At 46.9% G+C, this 19,263-nt stretch overlaps 2 protein-coding genes across 6 annotated transcripts in view; both read left to right on the plus strand.

Annotated features, from left to right (window-relative positions):
• LOC123755802 (uncharacterized) overlaps window positions 1-19,263 on the plus strand; it is an 81,859-nt gene that overhangs the window by 15,072 nt on the left and 47,524 nt on the right. For all 5 annotated transcript variants that reach the window (XM_045738623.2, XM_045738624.2, XM_045738625.2 and 2 more), the window contains exon 2: window positions 16,710-17,069. In XM_045738623.2, coding sequence (XP_045594579.2) covers window positions 16,774-17,069 — 296 coding nt within the window. In that variant the 5' untranslated portion in view covers window positions 16,710-16,773. The remainder of the gene's footprint in view (window positions 1-16,709; window positions 17,070-19,263) is intronic.
• LOC138373693 (coiled-coil domain-containing protein 8 homolog) lies at window positions 6,318-7,430 on the plus strand. Its single transcript, XM_069340046.1, has one exon. It carries the CDS (start codon window positions 6,318-6,320, stop codon window positions 7,428-7,430), a length of 1,113 nt encoding a protein of 370 aa, XP_069196147.1.

Genomic DNA, 19,263 nt, shown 5'->3' on the forward strand with positions numbered 1-19,263 from the left:
GGGGTTTTAGTGTCCCCGCGGCCCGGTCCTCGACCAGGCCTCCACCCCCAGGAAGCAGCCCGTGACAGCTGACTAACACCCAGGTACCTATTTTACGGCTAGGTAACAGGGGGCATAGGGTGAAAGAAACTCTGCCCATTGTTTCTCTCCGGCGCCCGGGATCGAACCCGGGACCACAGGATCACAAGTCCAGCGTGTTGTCCGCTCGGCCGACCGGCTCCCCAGCCGGTCGGCTGGAAGAACCAAGAGACAATTCTATCAATATTAAGGACCAGAATGTTTTCAACACTCTATATGTATAATGACCATTGACCGCGGGGACACTGACTTTGGAACCACCTCAAGGCAGCCAGCTGAAGTCTTCCGGTATTCCGGTAACCGATACGGTTATCCTCCGGAAACTACCATAAACCGAATCGGAACGCGAGAGTGCTTCTTCAGTGGGATTCGAACGGCGGACTGTTTGGATGGTACAGTTTTTGTTAGGTGTGACACAGAGCTTATAGAGGTGTACATGAGGCAGCCCTTGGGTGGTAGAGACCAGCCCTTGGGTGGTAGAGACCAGCCCAGCAGCTGCGTACACTGCGATGAGTAAGACTTTCCTGTACAGGCTCAGTTTACCCCTCCCGTCTGCAGCCATCAGTCACCAGCCCGCCAGGCCTTCTGTGTTTACATAAAATGCACGCCACCACAGCACCCGCCCTCGACGGTACTGGAAACTTCCTCATTTAACACATACGCCCCCCCCCCGGCGCCAGCACACGCCCACCGGCGCCAGCACACGCCCACCAGGGCCAGCACACGCCCACCGGCGCCAGCACACGCCCACCGGCGCCAGCACACGCCCACCGGCGCCAGCACACGCCCACCAGGGCCAGCACACGCCCACCGGCGCCAGCACACGCCCACCAGCGTCTACTTCAGCTTCTGGTAACCTAAGAATACGATCACATTCACCGTTGGGTCGTCTTCACTGCCTCCACCGTCTTCACCCTCATGTCATTAAAAGTTGTAACCCGATAATCTCACTATCCCTTCATCTCTCACATTCCCTGTTCTTCTCCCGTTCATTTCCCTCTCTCTCTCCCGTTCCTCTTTCCCATTCCCTTCCTCCCTCCCATCCTCGTCACCTCTCCACTACCTCGCCCTCTTACTTCACACCTGTTCCTCTCCCGCCTCTTTTAATTACACCACACAGCTTATTTTAAGACCCAGAAGGATGTAATACTGTAATGTCAACATTAAATGTGGCCTTCCTTGTAAAGGTCGACCTCAAGGTCACCTTATGTGGGGGTGACTGCCAGACTCCTGAGGCACTTGTTTGTGGTCATGATGTGTGGTGTTTGTGGTCATGATGTGTGGTGTTTGTGGTCATGATGTGTGGTGTTTGTGGTCATGATGTGTGGTGTTTGTGGTCATGATGTGTTGTGGTGTTTGTGGTCATGATGTGTGGTGTTTGTGGTCATGATGTGTTGTGGTGTTTGTGGTCATGATGTGTGTGGTGTTTGTGGTCATGATGTGTTGTGGTGTTTGTGGTCATGATGTGTGGTGTTTGTGGTCATGATGTGTGGTGTTTGTGGTCATGATGTGTTGTGGTGTTTGTGGTCATGATGTGTGGTGTTTGTGGTCATGATGTGTTGTGGTGTTTGTGGTCATGATGTGTGGTGTTTGTGGTCATGATGTGTGTGGTGTTTGTGGTCATGATGTGTTGTGGTGTTTGTGGTCATGATGTGTGGTGTTTGTGGTCATGATGTGTTGTTTGTGGTCATGATGTGTGGTGTTTGTGGTCATGATGTGTGGTGTTTGTGGTCATGATGTGTGTGGTGTTTGTGGTCATGATGTGTTGTGGTGTTTGTGGTCATGAGTGTGTGGTGTTTGTGGTCATGATGTGTTGTGGTGTTTGTGGTCATGATGTGTGGTGTTTGTGGTCATGATGTGTTTGTGGTGTTTGTGGTCATGATGTGTGTGGTGTTTGTGGTCATGATGTGTTGGTGGTTTGTGGTCATGATGTGTTGTGGTGTTTGTGGTCATGATGTGTGGTGTTTTGTGGTCATGATGTGTGTGGTGTTTGTGGTCATGATGTGTGTGTGTTTGTGGTCATGATGTGTTGTGGGTGTGTTTCGTGTCATGATGTGTTGTGGTGTTTGTGTCATGATGTGTGTGGTGTTTGTGGTCATGATGTGTGGTTGTTTGTGGTCATGATGTGTGTGGTGTTGTGGTCATGATGTGTGTGGTGTTTGTGGTCATGATGTGTTGTGGTGTTTGTGGTCATGATGTGTGTGGTGTTTGTAGGTCATGATGTGTGTGGTGTTTGTGGTCATGATGTGTGGTGTTTGTGGTCATGATGTGTGTGGTGTTTGTGGTCATGATGTGTGGTGTTTGTGGTCATGATGTGTGTGGTGTTTGTGGTCATGATGTGTGGTGTTTGTGGTCATGATGTGTGGTGTTTGTGGTCATGATGTGTGTGGTGTTTGTGGTCATGATGTGTGGTGTTTGTGGTCATGATGTGTGGTGTTTGTGGTCATGATGTGTGTGGTGTTTGTGGTCATGATGTGTTGTGGTGTTTGTGGTCATGATGTGTGGTGTTTGTGGTCATGATGTGTGGTGTTTGTGGTCATGATGTGTGGTGTTTGTGGTCATGATGTGTTGTGGTGTTTGTGGTCATGATGTGTGTGGTGTTTGTGGTCATGATGTGTGTGGTGTTTGTGGTCATGATGTGTGTGGTGTTTGTGGTCATGATGTGTGTGGTGTTTGTGGTCATGATGTGTGTGGTGTTTGTGGTCATGATGTGTGGTGTTTGTGGTCATGATGTGTGTGGTGTTTGTGGTCATGATGTGTGGTGTTTGTGGTCATGATGTGTGTGGTGTTTGTGGTCATGATGTGTGGTGTTTGTGGTCATGATGTGTGGTGTTTGTGGTCATGATGTGTGGTGTTTGTGGTCATGATGTGTGGTGTTTGTGGTCATGATGTGTGGTGTTTGTGGTCATGATGTGTTGTGGTGTTTGTGGTCATGATGTGTGTGGTGTTTGTGGTCATGATGTGTTGTGGTGTTTGTGGTCATGATGTGTGTGGTGTTTGTGGTCATGATGTGTGGTGTTTGTGGTCATGATGTGTGTGGTGTTTGTGGTCATGATGTGTGGTGTTTGTGGTCATGATGTGTGTGGTGTTTGTGGTCATGATGTGTGGTGTTTGTGGTCATGATGTGTGTGGTGTTTGTGGTCATGATGTGTGGTGTTTGTGGTCATGATGTGTGGTGTTTGTGGTCATGATGTGTGGTGTTTGTGGTCATGATGTGTGGTGTTTGTGGTCATGATGTGTGGTGTTTGTGGTCATGATGTGTGGTGTTTGTGGTCATGATGTGTGGTGTTTGTGGTCATGATGTGTGTGTTTGTGGTCATGATGTGTGGTGTTTGTGGTCATGATGTGTGTGGTGTTTGTGGTCATGATGTGTGGTGTTTGTGGTCATGATGTGTGGTGTTTGTGGTCATGATGTGTGGTGTTTGTGGTCATGATGTGTGGTGTTTGTGGTCATGATGTGTGTGGTGTTTGTGGTCAGATGTGTGTGGTGTTTGTGGTCATGATGTGTGTGGTGTTTGTGGTCATGATGTGTGGTGTTTGTGGTCATGATGTGTGTGGTGTTTGTGGTCATGATGTGTGGTGTTTGTGGTCATGATGTGTGGTGTTTGTGGTCATGATGTGTGGTGTTTGTGGTCATGATGTGTGTGGTGTTTGTGGTCATGATGTGTGGTGTTTGTGGTCATGATGTGTGTGGTGTTTGTGGTCATGATGTGTGGTGTTTGTGGTCATGATGTGTGGTGTTTGGGTCATGATGTGTGTGGTGTTTGTGGTCATGATTGTGTGGTGTTTGTGGTCATGATGTGTGTGGTGTTTGTGGTCATGATGTGTGGTGTTTGTGGTCATGATGTGTGGGTGTTTGTGGTCATGATGTGTGGTGTTTGTGGTCATGATGTGTGGTGTTTGTGGTCATGATGTGTGGTGTTTGTGGTCATGATGTGTGGTGTTTGTGGTCATGATGTGTGTGGTGTTTGTGGTCATGATGTGTGGTGTTTGTGGTCATGATGTGTTGTGGTGTTTGTGGTCATGATGTGTGGTGTTTGTGGTCATGATGTGTGGTGTTTGTGGTCATGATGTGTGGTGTTTGTGGTCATGATGTGTGTGGTGTTTGTGGTCATGATGTGTGTGGTGTTTGTGGTCATGATGTGTGTGGTGTTTGTGGTCATGATGTGTGGTGTTTGTGGTCATGATGTGTGGTGTTTGTGGTCATGATGTGTGGTGTTTGTGGTCATGATGTGTGTGGTGTTTGTGGTCATGATGTGTGTGGTGTTTGTGGTCATGATGTGTGGTGTTTGTGGTCATGATGTGTTGTGGTGTTTGTGGTCATGATGTGTGGTGTTTGTGGTCATGATGTGTGGTGTTTGTGGTCATGATGTGTGTGGTGTTTGTGGTCATGATGTGTGGTGTTTGTGATCATGATGTGTGTGGTGTTTGTGGTCATGATGTGTGGTGTTTGTGGTCATGATGTGTGTGGTGTTTGTGGTCATGATGTGTGGTGTTTGTGGTCATGATGTGTGGTGTTTGTGGTCATGATGTGTGGTGTTTGTGGTCATGATGTGTGGTGTTTGTGGTCATGATGTGTGTGGTGTTTGTGGTCATGATGTGTGTGGTGTTTGTGGTCATGATGTGTGTGGTGTTTGTGGTCATGATGTGTGGTGTTTGTGGTCATGATGTGTGTGGTGTTTGTGGTCATGATGTGTGGTGTTTGTGGTCATGATGTGTGTGGTGTTTGTGGTCATGATGTGTGTGGTGTTTGTGGTCATGATGTGTGGTGTTTGTGGTCATGATGTGTGTGGTGTTTGTGGTCATGATGTGTGTGGTGTTTGTGGTCATGATGTGTGGTGTTTGTGGTCATGATGTGTGTGGTGTTTGTGGTCATGATGTGTGGTGTTTGTGGTCATGATGTGTGGTGTTTGTGGTCATGATGTGTGGTGTTTGTGGTCATGATGTGTGTGGTGTTTGTGGTCATGATGTGTGTGGTGTTTGTGGTCATGATGTGTGGTGTTTGTGGTCATGATGTGTGGTGTTTGTGGTCATGATGTGTGGTGTTTGTGGTCATGATGTGTTGTGTTTGTGGTCATGATGTGTGGTGTTTGTGGTCATGATGTGTGGTGTTTGTGGTAAAGCTCCAACTACAAAGATGTTGGAGGTGGTCCGCTTACTCATTTAAGATAAAAATGCCCCAAATTGGGACCTGTCTACAACTCCCAGTGTCAGACAAAGTTGTGAAAATATAAAACAAAAACGAGTTAAAATAGTTTGGAGTAAACAGGAGCTATTTCCTATAGACCACTACACCTGCTGCTGTTTTCTTAGGCTCCTATGAATACCTACTCGCTTTCACCCTCCGCTGTTAACACCCAAACATAATTATATAATATGTATATTTGTCATATATACACATATTTATTGTGGAGTTGTGTAAGTTTAAAAGTGTCTGCAATACAAGCATATTAATTTGATGAGGATTACACAAAGCTCTTGGCTTACAAAAGTTGTGACGGTACTCTCAAGGAATTTTGTTGTTTTTGGAGGTATAACTTATCAAGAGTCTTGATATTCCCCATGAAACTTTTTGAAAGTCCAAGTAGTTACTTCAAATATAATCCGTATATGAGCGAGTATAATTAACTACCATCAGAGGCTACTTGGGCTCTGGACGGTAGGTAGGTTAGCCCAATATTTGGTAATGGGCTGGAACACGACACTTGCCCGGTGGGTGTGGTCAGTCAACACCTACACCTCCACCCACCCGTGGAACACCCGCAGCCGTGGAACACTAGCTCCCAGCCGTGGAACACTCCCACCCGTGGAACACTCCCACCCGTGGAACACCCTCCACCCCCACCCATCTGGCCAAACCAAGGCCTGGCCCCAACCCCAGCTCACCCCAGAAGTAGACGCCGCACTCTTCTCAACATTCGCGAGAATTTAAGTATTTTAGAATGTTTCATTGTGTAATATCATGATCTTTTTGTTTTAGACTTCTGCACATACATACATGCTCCCTGTAGCACCACATGGACGTCCGCTCCACATTTATGATACATAAAAAATACATAATACGTGGAAGTTCTAGCAGAATTAAACTATATTTGACGAAACATCTTTATCCTAGAGGAAGAGCGGCGGTGGGGCTCACCCTGGCGTCTGTTGTATGTACAGTGATCACTGCAGATCACAGGCTGTTTGTACAACAATTGTATTTTACCCGGCCTGTGGCACTGTAAACATTTAGCTTGATGTCGAGCGAGATGATGTTGCCTCAGGCTACTGGCTCCCCCGTGACTGAGGCCACGGGCTCCCCCGTGTCTGAGGCCACGGGCTCCCTCGTGACTGAGGCTACTGGCTCCCCCGTGACTGAGGCCACGGGCTCCCCCGTGTCTGAGGCCACGGGCTCCCCCGTGTCTGAGGCCACGGGCTCCCCCGTGACTGAGGCCACGGGCTCCCTCGTGACTGAGGCCACGGGCTCCCTCGTGACTGAGGCCACGGGCTCCCCCGTGTCTGAGGCCACGGGCTCCCCCGTGACTGAGGCCACGGGCTCCCTCGTGACTGAGGCCACGGGCTCCCTCGTGACTGAGGCCACGGGCTCCCCCGTGTCTGAGGCCACGGGCTCCCCCGTGTCTGAGGCCACGGGTTCCCCCGTGACTGAGGCCACGGGCTCCCACGTGACTGAGGCCACGGGCTCCCCCGTGACTGAGGCCACGGGCTCCCCCGTGTCTGAGGCCACGGGCTCCCCCGTGACTGAGGCCACGGGCTCCCTCGTGACTGAGGCCACGGGCTCCCTCGTGACTGAGGCCACGGGCTCCCCCGTGTCTGAGGCCACGGGCTCCCCCGTGTCTGAGGCCACGGGCTCCCCCGTGACTGAGGCCACGGGCTCCCCCGTGACTGAGGCCACGGGCTCCCCCGTGACTGAGGCCACGGGCTCCCCCGTGACTGAGGCCACGGGCTCCCCCGTGTCTGAGGCCACGGGCTCCCCCGTGTCTGAGGCCACGGGCTCCCCCGTGACTGAGGCCACGGGCTCCCCCGTGACTGAGGCCACGGGCTCCCCCGTGACTGAGGCCACGGGCTCCCTAGTGACTGAGGCCACGGGCTCCCTCGTGACTGAGGCCACGGGCTCCCCCGTGACTGAGGCCACGGGCTCCCCCGTGACTGAGGCCACGGGCTCCCTTGTGACTGAGGCCACGGGCTCCCCCGTGACTGAGGCCACGGGCTCCTCCGTGACTGAGGCCACGGGCTCCCCCGTGACTGAGGAGACTGGCTCCCTGACTTGCGAGATGTGGAATAATTTCCTCACGCCTCGTCTGTGTTTGCCTAGCTATATTCTTGGTAATATTTTCTGGGTCCTTGTGTAAGTGCCTTTCCTGGAGGGCATGAATTAATTCCTATTTCTGGGAACAGATTTTTTTGTGTAGCTGGAGTATATGTGCACTGACCTTTATTCCGCTCCTTCACACGTGTTCTGTAGCCCAGAAAAATGTCTCAACTTGTTGTTGAGGACATACAAGTGGTTTCAAGACCCCTGGGCTTGTCTAACCCTTCCTCCGGCTGCTGGCTGTGTGTGGGACGGCGCCAACCCGTTCTCGCACTTTCTTGCAGTCAATATTGGCTTATTTAATAAGTGCATATGTGACATACTAATTGATTGTGAATATTTTAGTTTATCTTGAAAAGCTTCATAGAAAACACCGACCTCACCTAACCTTCTTAGTATGTTAAGATAAGCATCTTATTGCTTCATATTTACAATTATTACTTAATCTGTCAACGGTATAGGTTAAGTGATAATTGTAATTAAGAAGCAATAAGATGCTTATCTTAACATACTAAGAAGGTTAGGTGAGGTCGGTGTTTTCTATGAAGCTTTTCAAGATAAACTAAAATATTCACAATCAATTAGTATGTCACATATGCACTTATTAAATAAGCCAATATTGACTACAAGCAAGTGCGAGAACGGGTAGGGGACGAAGCAGGCTAATGAGAACTGCATGTAAATAATTCACCATAAATATAAATTGCTTCGTTTAAAGAACATTGGCAAGTGCACTACGCTGCAATGGTGGCAAGTTGTACCTACCTTGAGGTTACCTTGAGGTGTTTTCGGGGCTTAACGTCCCCGCGGCCCGGTCGTCGACCAGGCCTCCTTGTTGCTGGACGGGTCAACTAGGCTGTTTGACGCGGCTGTTCGCAGCCTGACTTATGAATCACAGTTTGGTTGATCAGGCATCCTTTGGAGGTGCTTATCCAGTTCTCTCTTGAACACTGTGAGGGGTCGGCCAGTTATGTCCCTTATGTGTAGTGGAAGCGTGTTGAACAGTCTCGGGCCTCTGATGTTGATAGTTCTCTCTTGAACACTGTGAGGGGTCGGCCAGTTATGCCCCTTATGTGTAGTGGAAGCGTGTTGAACAGTCTCGGGCCTCTGATGTTGATAGTTCTCTCTCAGAGTACCTGTTGCACCTCTGCTCTTCAACGGGGGTATTCTGCACATCCTGCCATGTCTTCTGGTCTCATGTGATGTTAGTTCTGTGTGAAGGTTTGGGATCAGCCCGTCTACTATTTTCCACGTGTAAATTATTATGTTCCCGCCTGCGTTCAAAAGAATAGATTTAAGCTCTTTAGTCGGTCCCAGTAGTTTAGATGTTTTACTGAGTAGATTCTTGCAGTAAAGGATCTCCCAGTCAGCAATTTCTCCAGCTTTGAAAGGGGCTGTCATTGTGCAGCAGTACTCCACTCTAGAGAGCTCTAGCGTCTTGAAAAGTATCATCATCGGTATAGCATCTCTAGTGTGAAAAGTTCTTGTTATCCAACCTGTCATTTTTCTTGCAGTTGTGACGGCTACTTTATTGTGTTCTTTAAAGGTAAGGTCTTCCGACATGAGTACACCCAGATCCTTTACATTGCCTTTTCGTTCTATGTTATGATTTGACTGCGTTTTGTACGTGGTTTCCGTTTTTATATTTTCATTTTTTCCATAGCGCATGAGCTGGAACTTATCTTCGCTAAACACCATATTATTTTCTGTAGCCCATAGAAAGACCTGATTTACATCTGATTGGAGGTTTGCCGTGTCCTCTATGTTGCCTACTCTCATGAAAATCCTAGTGTCATCTACAAAAGGATGATACAGTGCTATAGGTTGTGTTCTTGTCTATGTCCGAAATGAGGATGAGAAAAAGTACTGGAGTAAGCACAGTACCCTGGGGGACTGAGCTCTTCACGGTTGATGGACTGGATTTTATTTTGTTGACTATTACACATTGGGTTCTGTCAGTCAGGAAATTGTAGATCCATCTGCCTATTTTTCCGGTAATTACTTTTGAACGCATTTTATGTGCAATAACACCATGGTCACATTTGTCGAAGTCTTTTGCGAAATCTGTGTAAATTACCTCAGTGTTTTGTTTGTCTTCCATAACATCTAATGCCATATCATAGTGGCCCAGCAACTGCGACAGGCAAGAGCGCCCTGTTCTGAAACCATGTTGTCCGGGGTTATGGAGATGCTGTGATTCCATGTATTTTGTGATCTTACTTCTTAGCACTCTCTCAAAGATTTTTATGTGTGATGTTAGTGCTATCGGTCTGTAATTTTTTGCCTCTACCTTATTTCCTCCTTTATGGAGTGGTGCTATCTCTGCTGTTTTTAGTATGTCAGGGATAACGCCAGTATCTAGGCTTTGTCTCCACAGAATGTGAAAGGCCTGCGATAGTGGTTTTTTACACTTCTTGATGAATATGGAGTTCCAAGAATCCGGGCCTGGTGCAGAGTGCATAGGCATACTGTTTATGGCTTCTTCAAAATCCAGTGGGGATAGGGTGACATGTAATATATGATTTGATGTTGGTATCATATCCCTGAAAAATTCATTTGGATTATCAATCTTTAGTGTATTTAGTGGCTCGCTGAAAACAGAGTCGTACTGATTCCTCAGTATTTCCCTCCTTTCTTTGTTGTCATCAGTGAAAGTTCTATCTCCCTTTCGCAGGGGCCCGATACTAGATGTGTATTTTTTATCTTAATTTTGCATAGGAGAAAAAATATTTCGGATTTCTCTCTCTTTCACTGATGGCCTTTTGCTGTCTTTGCCTCTCACTCAAAAAATGAGAGACGTTGCCCAATAAACTCATTTTTTAGGGTACAATTTCAATTGGGATGCAGTTCCTGAACCCCCGTGATGCGACTGATCTTCCCGCACACAGGGTGGATCATGGGGGGTCCATAATACTAATTAAAATTAATTTGTTTCACGCCGTCGTCATTTTGGCGAGGCTGCTCATGTGTGTGTGTGGCGCGGCGACCTTCATTTAGAGTGGGACCATGTTTCCCTGTGGCGCTCGGCGCCTCGCCCCATTTGTCTTACAAGGTGATAATGATTGGTAAATATTGACAGTGACGCAGTTTAGCTTCATAACACCACATGATGTCTCTTAAACCGCAATAACCCGTCTCTCCTACCCCCACCCCCCTCCCCCCCATGCCTCACTACCCCCACCCCCCATGCCTCACCACCCCCTCCCTCTCTCTCACTATCATCGACACTTCCCTCACACGCGGCATTAAAACTACCATGACTCACCAATGACCCGGAATGTTGTTGGTTAACTTTGAAGTATTACAACCCGTACACCTCTAATTACTTGCCTGAATTTACCTGAGGGCTGCCATCTCTAGTGGCCTTGACGGAGACAGGAGACCGAGCCTTCCCGGCCACAATTTTTCCCACTGATATTTTTTCCTTCCCATCTGAATTTTGAATAACAGAAATGCCTTGACATTTACGGCTTCGGCGGGTAGGCGGTTCCACCAAGAGAGCCGCGGGGAGCCAATATCCTACAGAGCTGCGGGCGAGGGGGGAAGAGAGCAACAAGAGGCGCCGCGAGTCCCCTCTATTTTCCGCCAATGAGAGGTTAATTGACTGCTAGGTATAGCTATATATATATATATATATATATATATATATATATATATATATATATATATATATATATATATATATATATATATATATATATATATATATGACAATGTCAGACCACGGAGGAAAAATGAAACAGGAAATTTCCTTAAGTACTTTCGTATATTAAATACATCTTCAGAAGGTCCTTCTGAAGATGTATTTAATATACGAAAGTACTTAAGGAAATTTCCTGTTTCATTTTTCCTCCGTGGTCTGACATTGTCACATTCTTAATCACGTGTTTATTTTCGTGATATACACACATATATATATATATATATATATATATATATCAGACGAGACAATATGAGGCAGTAGGACTAAGCTCAGACGAGACAATATGAGGCAGTGGGACTAAGCTCAGACGAGACAAAATGCTGCAGTAAATATTGGAGCATATTGTCTCCACAGTTCAATATGGTGTCGTGTGGAGCCTACGTCCACAGCACAGTACAAGCCTCCTGATGAGATAATACTCGCTGTAATTATGTGCTCGATCGTACAAATATCAACGTAATGGAAGAAATAGAAATTAGAATTTATTACAATTTATTTTATAAGATTCCGGGAAAAAATAAAGCAATCTCTCTCTCTCTCTCTCTCTCTCTCTCTCTCTCTCTCTCTCTCTCTCTCTCTCTCTCTCTCTCTCTCTCTCTTCATACCCTCTTAACCTTTCTTCCAACATCCTCCTTCCCCTCCATTTTATCTTTCTCAGAAAATTGAATGTGTGTTAAGGAGCACTGAAAAAGTGCTGAGCAATTCTACGAAAAGCATATCACCTTTTTTTCTGATCTGACCATGAAAATCGTTGGAGTTCGTTATAGATGCTGATATTTCTTGAATTGTGACACTGGGGGGAGAGGGAGGGCCAACTCTGAATGGCCTATGACACTCCCATACCCCCTATGTGTCGTCTTCTAACCTGTCTGACCTCCTACTTCGAACAGACAAACATTCTATTTTATAGATATACCAGATGGGGTTCCTGGTGGTGGCTGGGTCACTCTGGAGCCCAGATCTGCCCCCACACCCTCACCATCGCCCCTAACACACACACACTCACCATCGCCCCTAACACACACACACACTCACCATCGCCCCTAACACACACACACACTCACCATCGCCCCTAACACACACACACACTCACCATCGCCCCTAACACACACACTCACCATCGCCCCTAACACACACACACACTCACCATCGCCCCTAACACACACCCTCACCATCGTCCCTAACACACACACACACCATCGCCCCTAACACACCCTCACCATCGTCCCTAACACACACACTCACCATCGCCCCTAACACACACCCTCACCATCGTCCCTAACACACACACTCACCATCGCCCCTAACACACACACACACTCACCATCGCCCCTAACACACACTCACCATCGCCCCTAACACACACTCACCATCGCCCCTAACACACACTCACCATCGCCCCTAACACACACACACACTCACCATCGCCCCTAACACACACTCACCATCGCCCCTAACACACACACACACACTCACCATCGTCCCTAACACACACTCACCATCGTCCCTAACACACCCTCACCATCGCCCCTAACACACACTCACCATCGCCCCTAACACACACACTCACCACCGCCCCTAACACACACTCACCATCGCCCCTAACACACACTCACCATCGCCCCCTAACACACCCTCACCATCGCCCCTAACACACACTCACCATCGCCCCTAACACACACCCTCACCATCGCCCCTAACACACACCCTCACCATCGTCCCTAACACACCCTCACCATCGCCCCTAACACACACTCACCATCGCCCCTAACACACACCCTCACCATCGCCCCTAACACACACCCTCACCATCGCCCCTAACACACCCTCACCATCGCCCCTAACACACACACTCCCCATCGCCCCTAACACACCCTCACCATCGCCCCTAACACACACTCACCATCGCCCCTAACACACACCCTCACCATCGCCCCTAACACACACCCTCACCATCGCCCCTAACACACACCCTCACCATCGTCCCTAACACACACTCACCATCGCCCCTAACACACACCCTCACCATCGCCCCTAACACACCCTCACCATCGCCCCTAACACACACTCACCATCGCCCCTAACACACACCCTGACCATCGCCCCTAACACACACCCTCACCATCGCCCCTAACACACACCCTCACCATCGCCCCTAACACACACCCTCACCATCGCCCCTAACACACACACTCACCATCGCCCCTAACACACACCCTCACCATCGCCCCTAACACACACACTCCCTCCCCCCCGCCCGCCTCCCCACCATAGCTGTAACAATCTACATTATACACTGTCTCCATCACTGTAAACATCTTCATTCCATCTACATCACCCTCCATTCAAACCCTTCACGTGTCCTGCATGCAATCCTGTCTCTCTCTCTCACGTACACACATCCCCCTTCACCCGTCTCCTCGCACGTACACACATACCCATCTGCTCCCCCACCCACACACCCTTCTCCTGTCTCCTTTCCTGCTTAGACATGCCCTTCCTCTGTCACTGTAACTATAAGTTTATGCTCAGAATGAAATCTGTCATATGAACATACATTTTAAAGTCAATATCCAAATTCATATTTTTTATTAACACATTTAGGTACATCTGCATTTGTACAGCTCACCCTAGACTATATGAAGGGGAGAACAGTGTGTCAAAAGGCTAGCTACTCGATGCTAAAATTCATTATTTAAACTTCTGCTAAAGTCTATGGACTTGGTGCAGAACATTTCACATGTACAGATTTCGGTAAGGCAGGGCATGGGCCCCCCCCCCCTTACTGATAAAATTTAATGAGGCTAGCCTCAACCGTCTGGCTTTCAACATTGGACATTCTCTTTTATTGATGTATGTATTTTATAGAGACAACTTATTATGCAGTCAGGTATTACATATTTTATTACTATATCACTGTATACGGAAAAAGAATGTGTAGTTATCAATCCCAGCAAGCAAAACCAACTTGAGAATGAACTTGAGAATGGTCCAGGACGGACCGAAACGTCGTCGTCCTTTCACATTCTAGTGTGTGGTCTGGTCAAGTAAAACCAATATTGAAGCATATTACTCCAACTTTATTTAAATGTGTACACACACACACACATTATTGAGACAATCTATATAGTTTTAAATGTTAATTCATTCATTCGGTTCATCAGTAGGTGGTAAGTGTTGCAGGAATGTGAGGTGAGGCTGTATTTACATTCAAGGGTTCGCTGGCAACCAAGGACGGTGACTGACAACATTTGTAATACATTTTTACCTGGTCGAGTGTTGCAGTGTATCCTGGTGGAGGTGGTCCAAGGTGCGGTTGGTTGGTGGCGTGCTTCCCCACGCTGAAGCCCCTGTGCCTACGCTTCCAGACCTGTTATAAGCGTCCAGCCTTCCTCTAAACGGTCACTGGTTTTGTGGTGGACTTGAGGACTATGAGCCACGGGAGAGTTATTAAGGCCGTGACGCTAGGCTACTGACCAGCCAGCAAGTACACTTTACTACTAAACGGATTACAATAAACTTAGTACATTCACACCAAGAAGAAGAGTACACCTCGGTGTAGACACCAAGGTGCCATCTGTTTCCCCTTTCTGTTAACGTTACATCCACTGTGCTTTATCTGGGCGGCTATAGTCATGCATCTCTTCACATATCCACTGACACAAAATATCTCCACTTCATGTTCCCAGCAATGGAAAATAAAAACAAAACGAACACTGAATGTTCTTAAACGTATTACTCTGGTCAAACAAATACCGGTATAAGCAAATATGCTAATTGATTGAAGAAGATTAAGCCACCCGAGAGGTGGCACGGGCATGAATAGCCCGTAAAACACTTGCTAATCGTTGTTATTGTTGTTGTTGTTATAGATTCAGCTACACGGAACAAGTTCCAAGTAGCACGGGCTATGGTGAGCCCATAGTGGACTTACCTGGCACAGGAGCGGTGCCGTCTTGCTAATCGATATGAAGTGCTTATATATAGTGTCAGACCCTTACCTAATGTCAGTTATAGGCTTTACCGTCAGACGTCACTAAAGATGGCACCGCCACATTGCGCAGGTAGAAGGCCGCACAGACGCACCCGCGCAGGTAAAGTGGCATAGGTAGGACCAAGCAGGTGAGGCGGAGCACATGCAGTAGAGGCCCAGCCCTACGGAGAGCCTCAGGGACCTCAGTTGCTGCTGGTGCTCTGACCTGGCCGAACGTCGCCGTCCTGAGGCTCCGGCTTTGACCGCGTCTCATTTTCTTGCTCTTAATCTTAAAAGAACAGCATGTATCGGTATGTGTGTATTTACTATTTGTGCCTGCAGAATCGAGCTGTTAACTCTTGGACCCCGCCTTTCTAACCGTCCGTTGTCTGACGTACTGACTTCCGACCTATTTTCTTCTATTTTATCTACTAAATATTTCTTTTACACACACACACATGATCAGGATGCCCTCCGTAGTAGATGTCTAACTTCCAGGTATCTATTTACTGCTAAGTGAAAAAGGGGTACCAGGTGAAGGACCGGGAATCGAGTACGGACCCCTTAGGATTACGACCCCCGAGCGCTGTCCACTCAGCCGCGAGTGTGTCGTACCAAATAGCCATAACCGCACTATTTAGCCTAGTACGCAAGGCCTGATTTGCTTATAATAGAAATAATATGATTGTGTGCAACGCTCGTAAGTCACTTAATTGTTTTGGGCATCCTCAATGATATCCAAAATATCTGCAAGTACGTGGTCCCCATATAGATACCCCAGGTGTTAGCTTGTTGTGGGGGTACACTATTCTTGTAGTTCGAATATTTAGACATGAAGTCAGTGTTTGGAAGACTCTCCTCAGGCAAAGGTGAGCAAATAACGCTGATGAAACACTAAATCAACGCTGATGAAACACTAAATCAACGCTGATGAAACACTAAATCAACGCTGATGAAACACTAAATCAACGCTGATGAAACACTAAATCAACGCTGATGAAACACTAAATCAACGCTGATGAAACACTAAATCAACGCTGATGAAACACTAAATCAACGCTGATGAAACACTAAATCAACGCTGATGAAACACTAAATCAACGCTGATAATGTTTATTCAACGTTGTTACATCAACGTCCCTTGCTCGGCTTTGCCTGGGAAGAGTCTTTTACTTATTGACTTCATGTCTAAATATTCAAGCAACAAGAATAATGAAATTCAGAACATCGACTTGACTTGAATCGACTTGAGAATGGTCCAGGACGGACCGAAACGTCGTCGTCCCTTCACCTTCTAGTGTGTGGTCTGGTCAACATACTTCAGCCACGTTATTGTGACTCATCGCCTGCAAATTCAGAACACACTCTTAGGTGACTTTAATATGATTGGGCGTAACGCTTGTATTTATATTATGGACAAATATCTTGGTATATTTTCTAGGTTGTCAAGCACGCATGCTAATACACAAAGAAATCACAATAGCGTGATATATCAAATGAACAAATCCACAAGTAGGTTCGAACTCTCATTACGGCCCATGAGGATTTATGGATGATAATGCTAAAGTTTATGCATGTAAGGATATCTACGTTGGTGCACCAATAATTTTATCTGCGGTAACTAAAACGTTCTGTGCTTCCAGCTTGGTGAGGTTGGCGCCCTGCTTCAGTAGAGTCACGCTCCCTCTCCCACCTGCCGTGGCGAGGATGGCAATCACTAACAGACACAACTACTCTCCATTACCTAAGTTCGTCATGTCAACCACAACAACGCGAGGCCTGTCCTCAGCTACAGTCTGGTTGTTCCTGACCGTACTGACGTGGACGCCCGCTCTGATCGTGGGCGTCATGAGCAGCGAACACCCGCTAGTGCCGTGGGAGGACATGTGGGAGGAGGCAGAAGAGATGACACAGAAGTACGGGTGTCCCTCAGACAACGCGCTGTGTGGGAGCAACAACACACGCTCAACAGACATCCTCAGCGACATCCAAAATATCTGCAAGTACGTGTTCCCCCATATTGTATCCTCTGGTCTGTTTGTCCATTGTATCGTGGGAGGTGACGTCACAGGGGCCTAGCGATGGGCGACATCACATTACGATGTACAGTCGGGTTTTGTTCTCGACTCACAATCAAGAATTCAGGGTTCGAATCTCGAACGCGGGACAGAAATGGTTGGGCACGTTTCCTGTCACCTGATGGCCTGTTTACGTAGCATAAATAGATACACAGGAGTTAGCTTGTTGTGGGGTTGCATCCTGGGGGAAGAAGGTCAGTAGTTCGATCATAGGGGGATATCGATATAAGCCTAATGTGTATATATATATATATATACACTGGCTGCCTGTCCCCCGACACAATAAATTATTATTTTAAAAATCTTCTTAGTGAAGGCCAGGAGCGTAGTGTAACACATAAATTGATTAGGTCGAATAACAATAACTCCAAATGGATAATCATGAGACCGAAGAACTTTATCAAAAGCAAGTATTGTACAACATGATTAAGAATGGTAAGGTCAGTCTAGAACATCAATTTGTCAAATAAGTGATTATCAAAAGAAGGCACCAAACCGGGAAGGCTTTGTAGCACCATCAAATGTGCGGAATAATCAGAGGGCGCTAAATATCACCAAGGATGCCAATACGAGAACAAAAACGCATTAGGCGACCGGTATAAAAAGTATCCTATTCACCAAGAATTCTATCGAGGGACAAGTGACCGCGGGGAACGGTCGGAAAGCAAGACACACTTGTCCTGGAAGTCAGAACATTCAACAAGATTATACACAACCATAAGATGAACAATGCAATTAGGACAATAAGGAGCAGGGCGGCACTCCATTAAGTGACCTTGAGTTAAAAATGTATGGTCAATACATAACCTCGCAAGAGCCGTTTCCCACCGCCGGTTACGGTGGTAGAAGGAAGGCCACAGAGACACACGACTCTTAAGAGTACGCAGTTTGTTACCAGTAACAGAAGACCAACAATCCTGCCAACGGGGTAAGGATGGAGGAATGAATAACTGGGTAAAAGTCTGAATAAGGAATACCTTTACGGGAGATGGGACAAGTGCGGATAGCTTCCTTAGCGGCAGCGTCCGCACGCTCATTTAAACTACTTCAAAATAAATAGAGAAAAAAAATAAAAAAAAAATCTATGAAGAATGTACAACGGGACAGTTAATTATTTTCGGATATATCAATCAATATTTTTTCGGATATATCAAACATTATACTGTATATCAAAGGGGAAATAATAGGTCATTAAAACAAAAGACAGTTCAGGCAACTGATAAGAAAGAAATAAGCAGTATTTTAAATATGGAATTTGTCTCGGAAATCACGTGAGAAGAACTTAATAATATTCCTGTAGTTAAACAAATCTTCATAGGCAGTGAAGAGGATAAAATTACTAGTTTAGTTGTTACAAGAGATAAATTATTATGAAACAAAAGCCAAAGAAGTCTCCAGTAGGGCCAGATGAAGTATTTCGCAGGGTGCTTAAAGAATATAAAGGAGAAATAAATGAGCACTTGTCTTGCAAATCATTAAAGCCACCCCGAGGAGTCGTGGGGGTAGCATATGTGGTGTGGATTTCTGACAAGGGAGATAGAATACATTGAACTCCAATTAGCCTAACGTATATTGCGATGCTAAAAATCCTTCTCGTAGCTATTTTTTTGACACGCTGTACTCCCCTTCATATTGTCTAGGGTAGCTAGAATCCACTCAGTAAAACATCTAAACTACTGGGACCGACTGAAGAGCCTAAATCTGTATTCCCTTGAACGCAGGCAGGAGAGATACATAATAATCTATACGTGGACAATGTTAGAGGGGCTGGTCCCAAACCTGCACACAGAAATAACATCACATGAGACCAGGAGGCATGGCAGGATGTGCAGAACACCCCCGTTGAAAAGCGGAGGTGCAACAGGTACTCTGAGAGAGAACTATCAACATCAGAGGCCTGAGACTGTTCAACACGCTTCCACTACACATAAGGGACATAACTGGCCGACCCCTCACAGTGTTCAAGAGAGAACTATCAACATCAGAGGCCCGAGACTGTTCAACACGCTTCCACTACACATAAGGGGCATAACTGGCCGACCCCTCACAGTGTTCAAGAGAGAACTATCAACACCAGAGGCCCGAGACTGTTCAACACGCTTCCACTACACATAAGGGA

Source organism: Procambarus clarkii, chromosome 43, assembly GCF_040958095.1.
Source record: "Procambarus clarkii isolate CNS0578487 chromosome 43, FALCON_Pclarkii_2.0, whole genome shotgun sequence".
NCBI classification, from domain to species: Eukaryota; Metazoa; Arthropoda; class Malacostraca; order Decapoda; family Cambaridae; genus Procambarus; species Procambarus clarkii.

Coding starts and splice junctions, on each gene's coding strand:
- LOC138373693 (XM_069340046.1), top strand. CDS start 6,318: ATGTCGAGCGAGATGATGTTGCCTCAGGCTACTGGCTCCCCCGTGACT.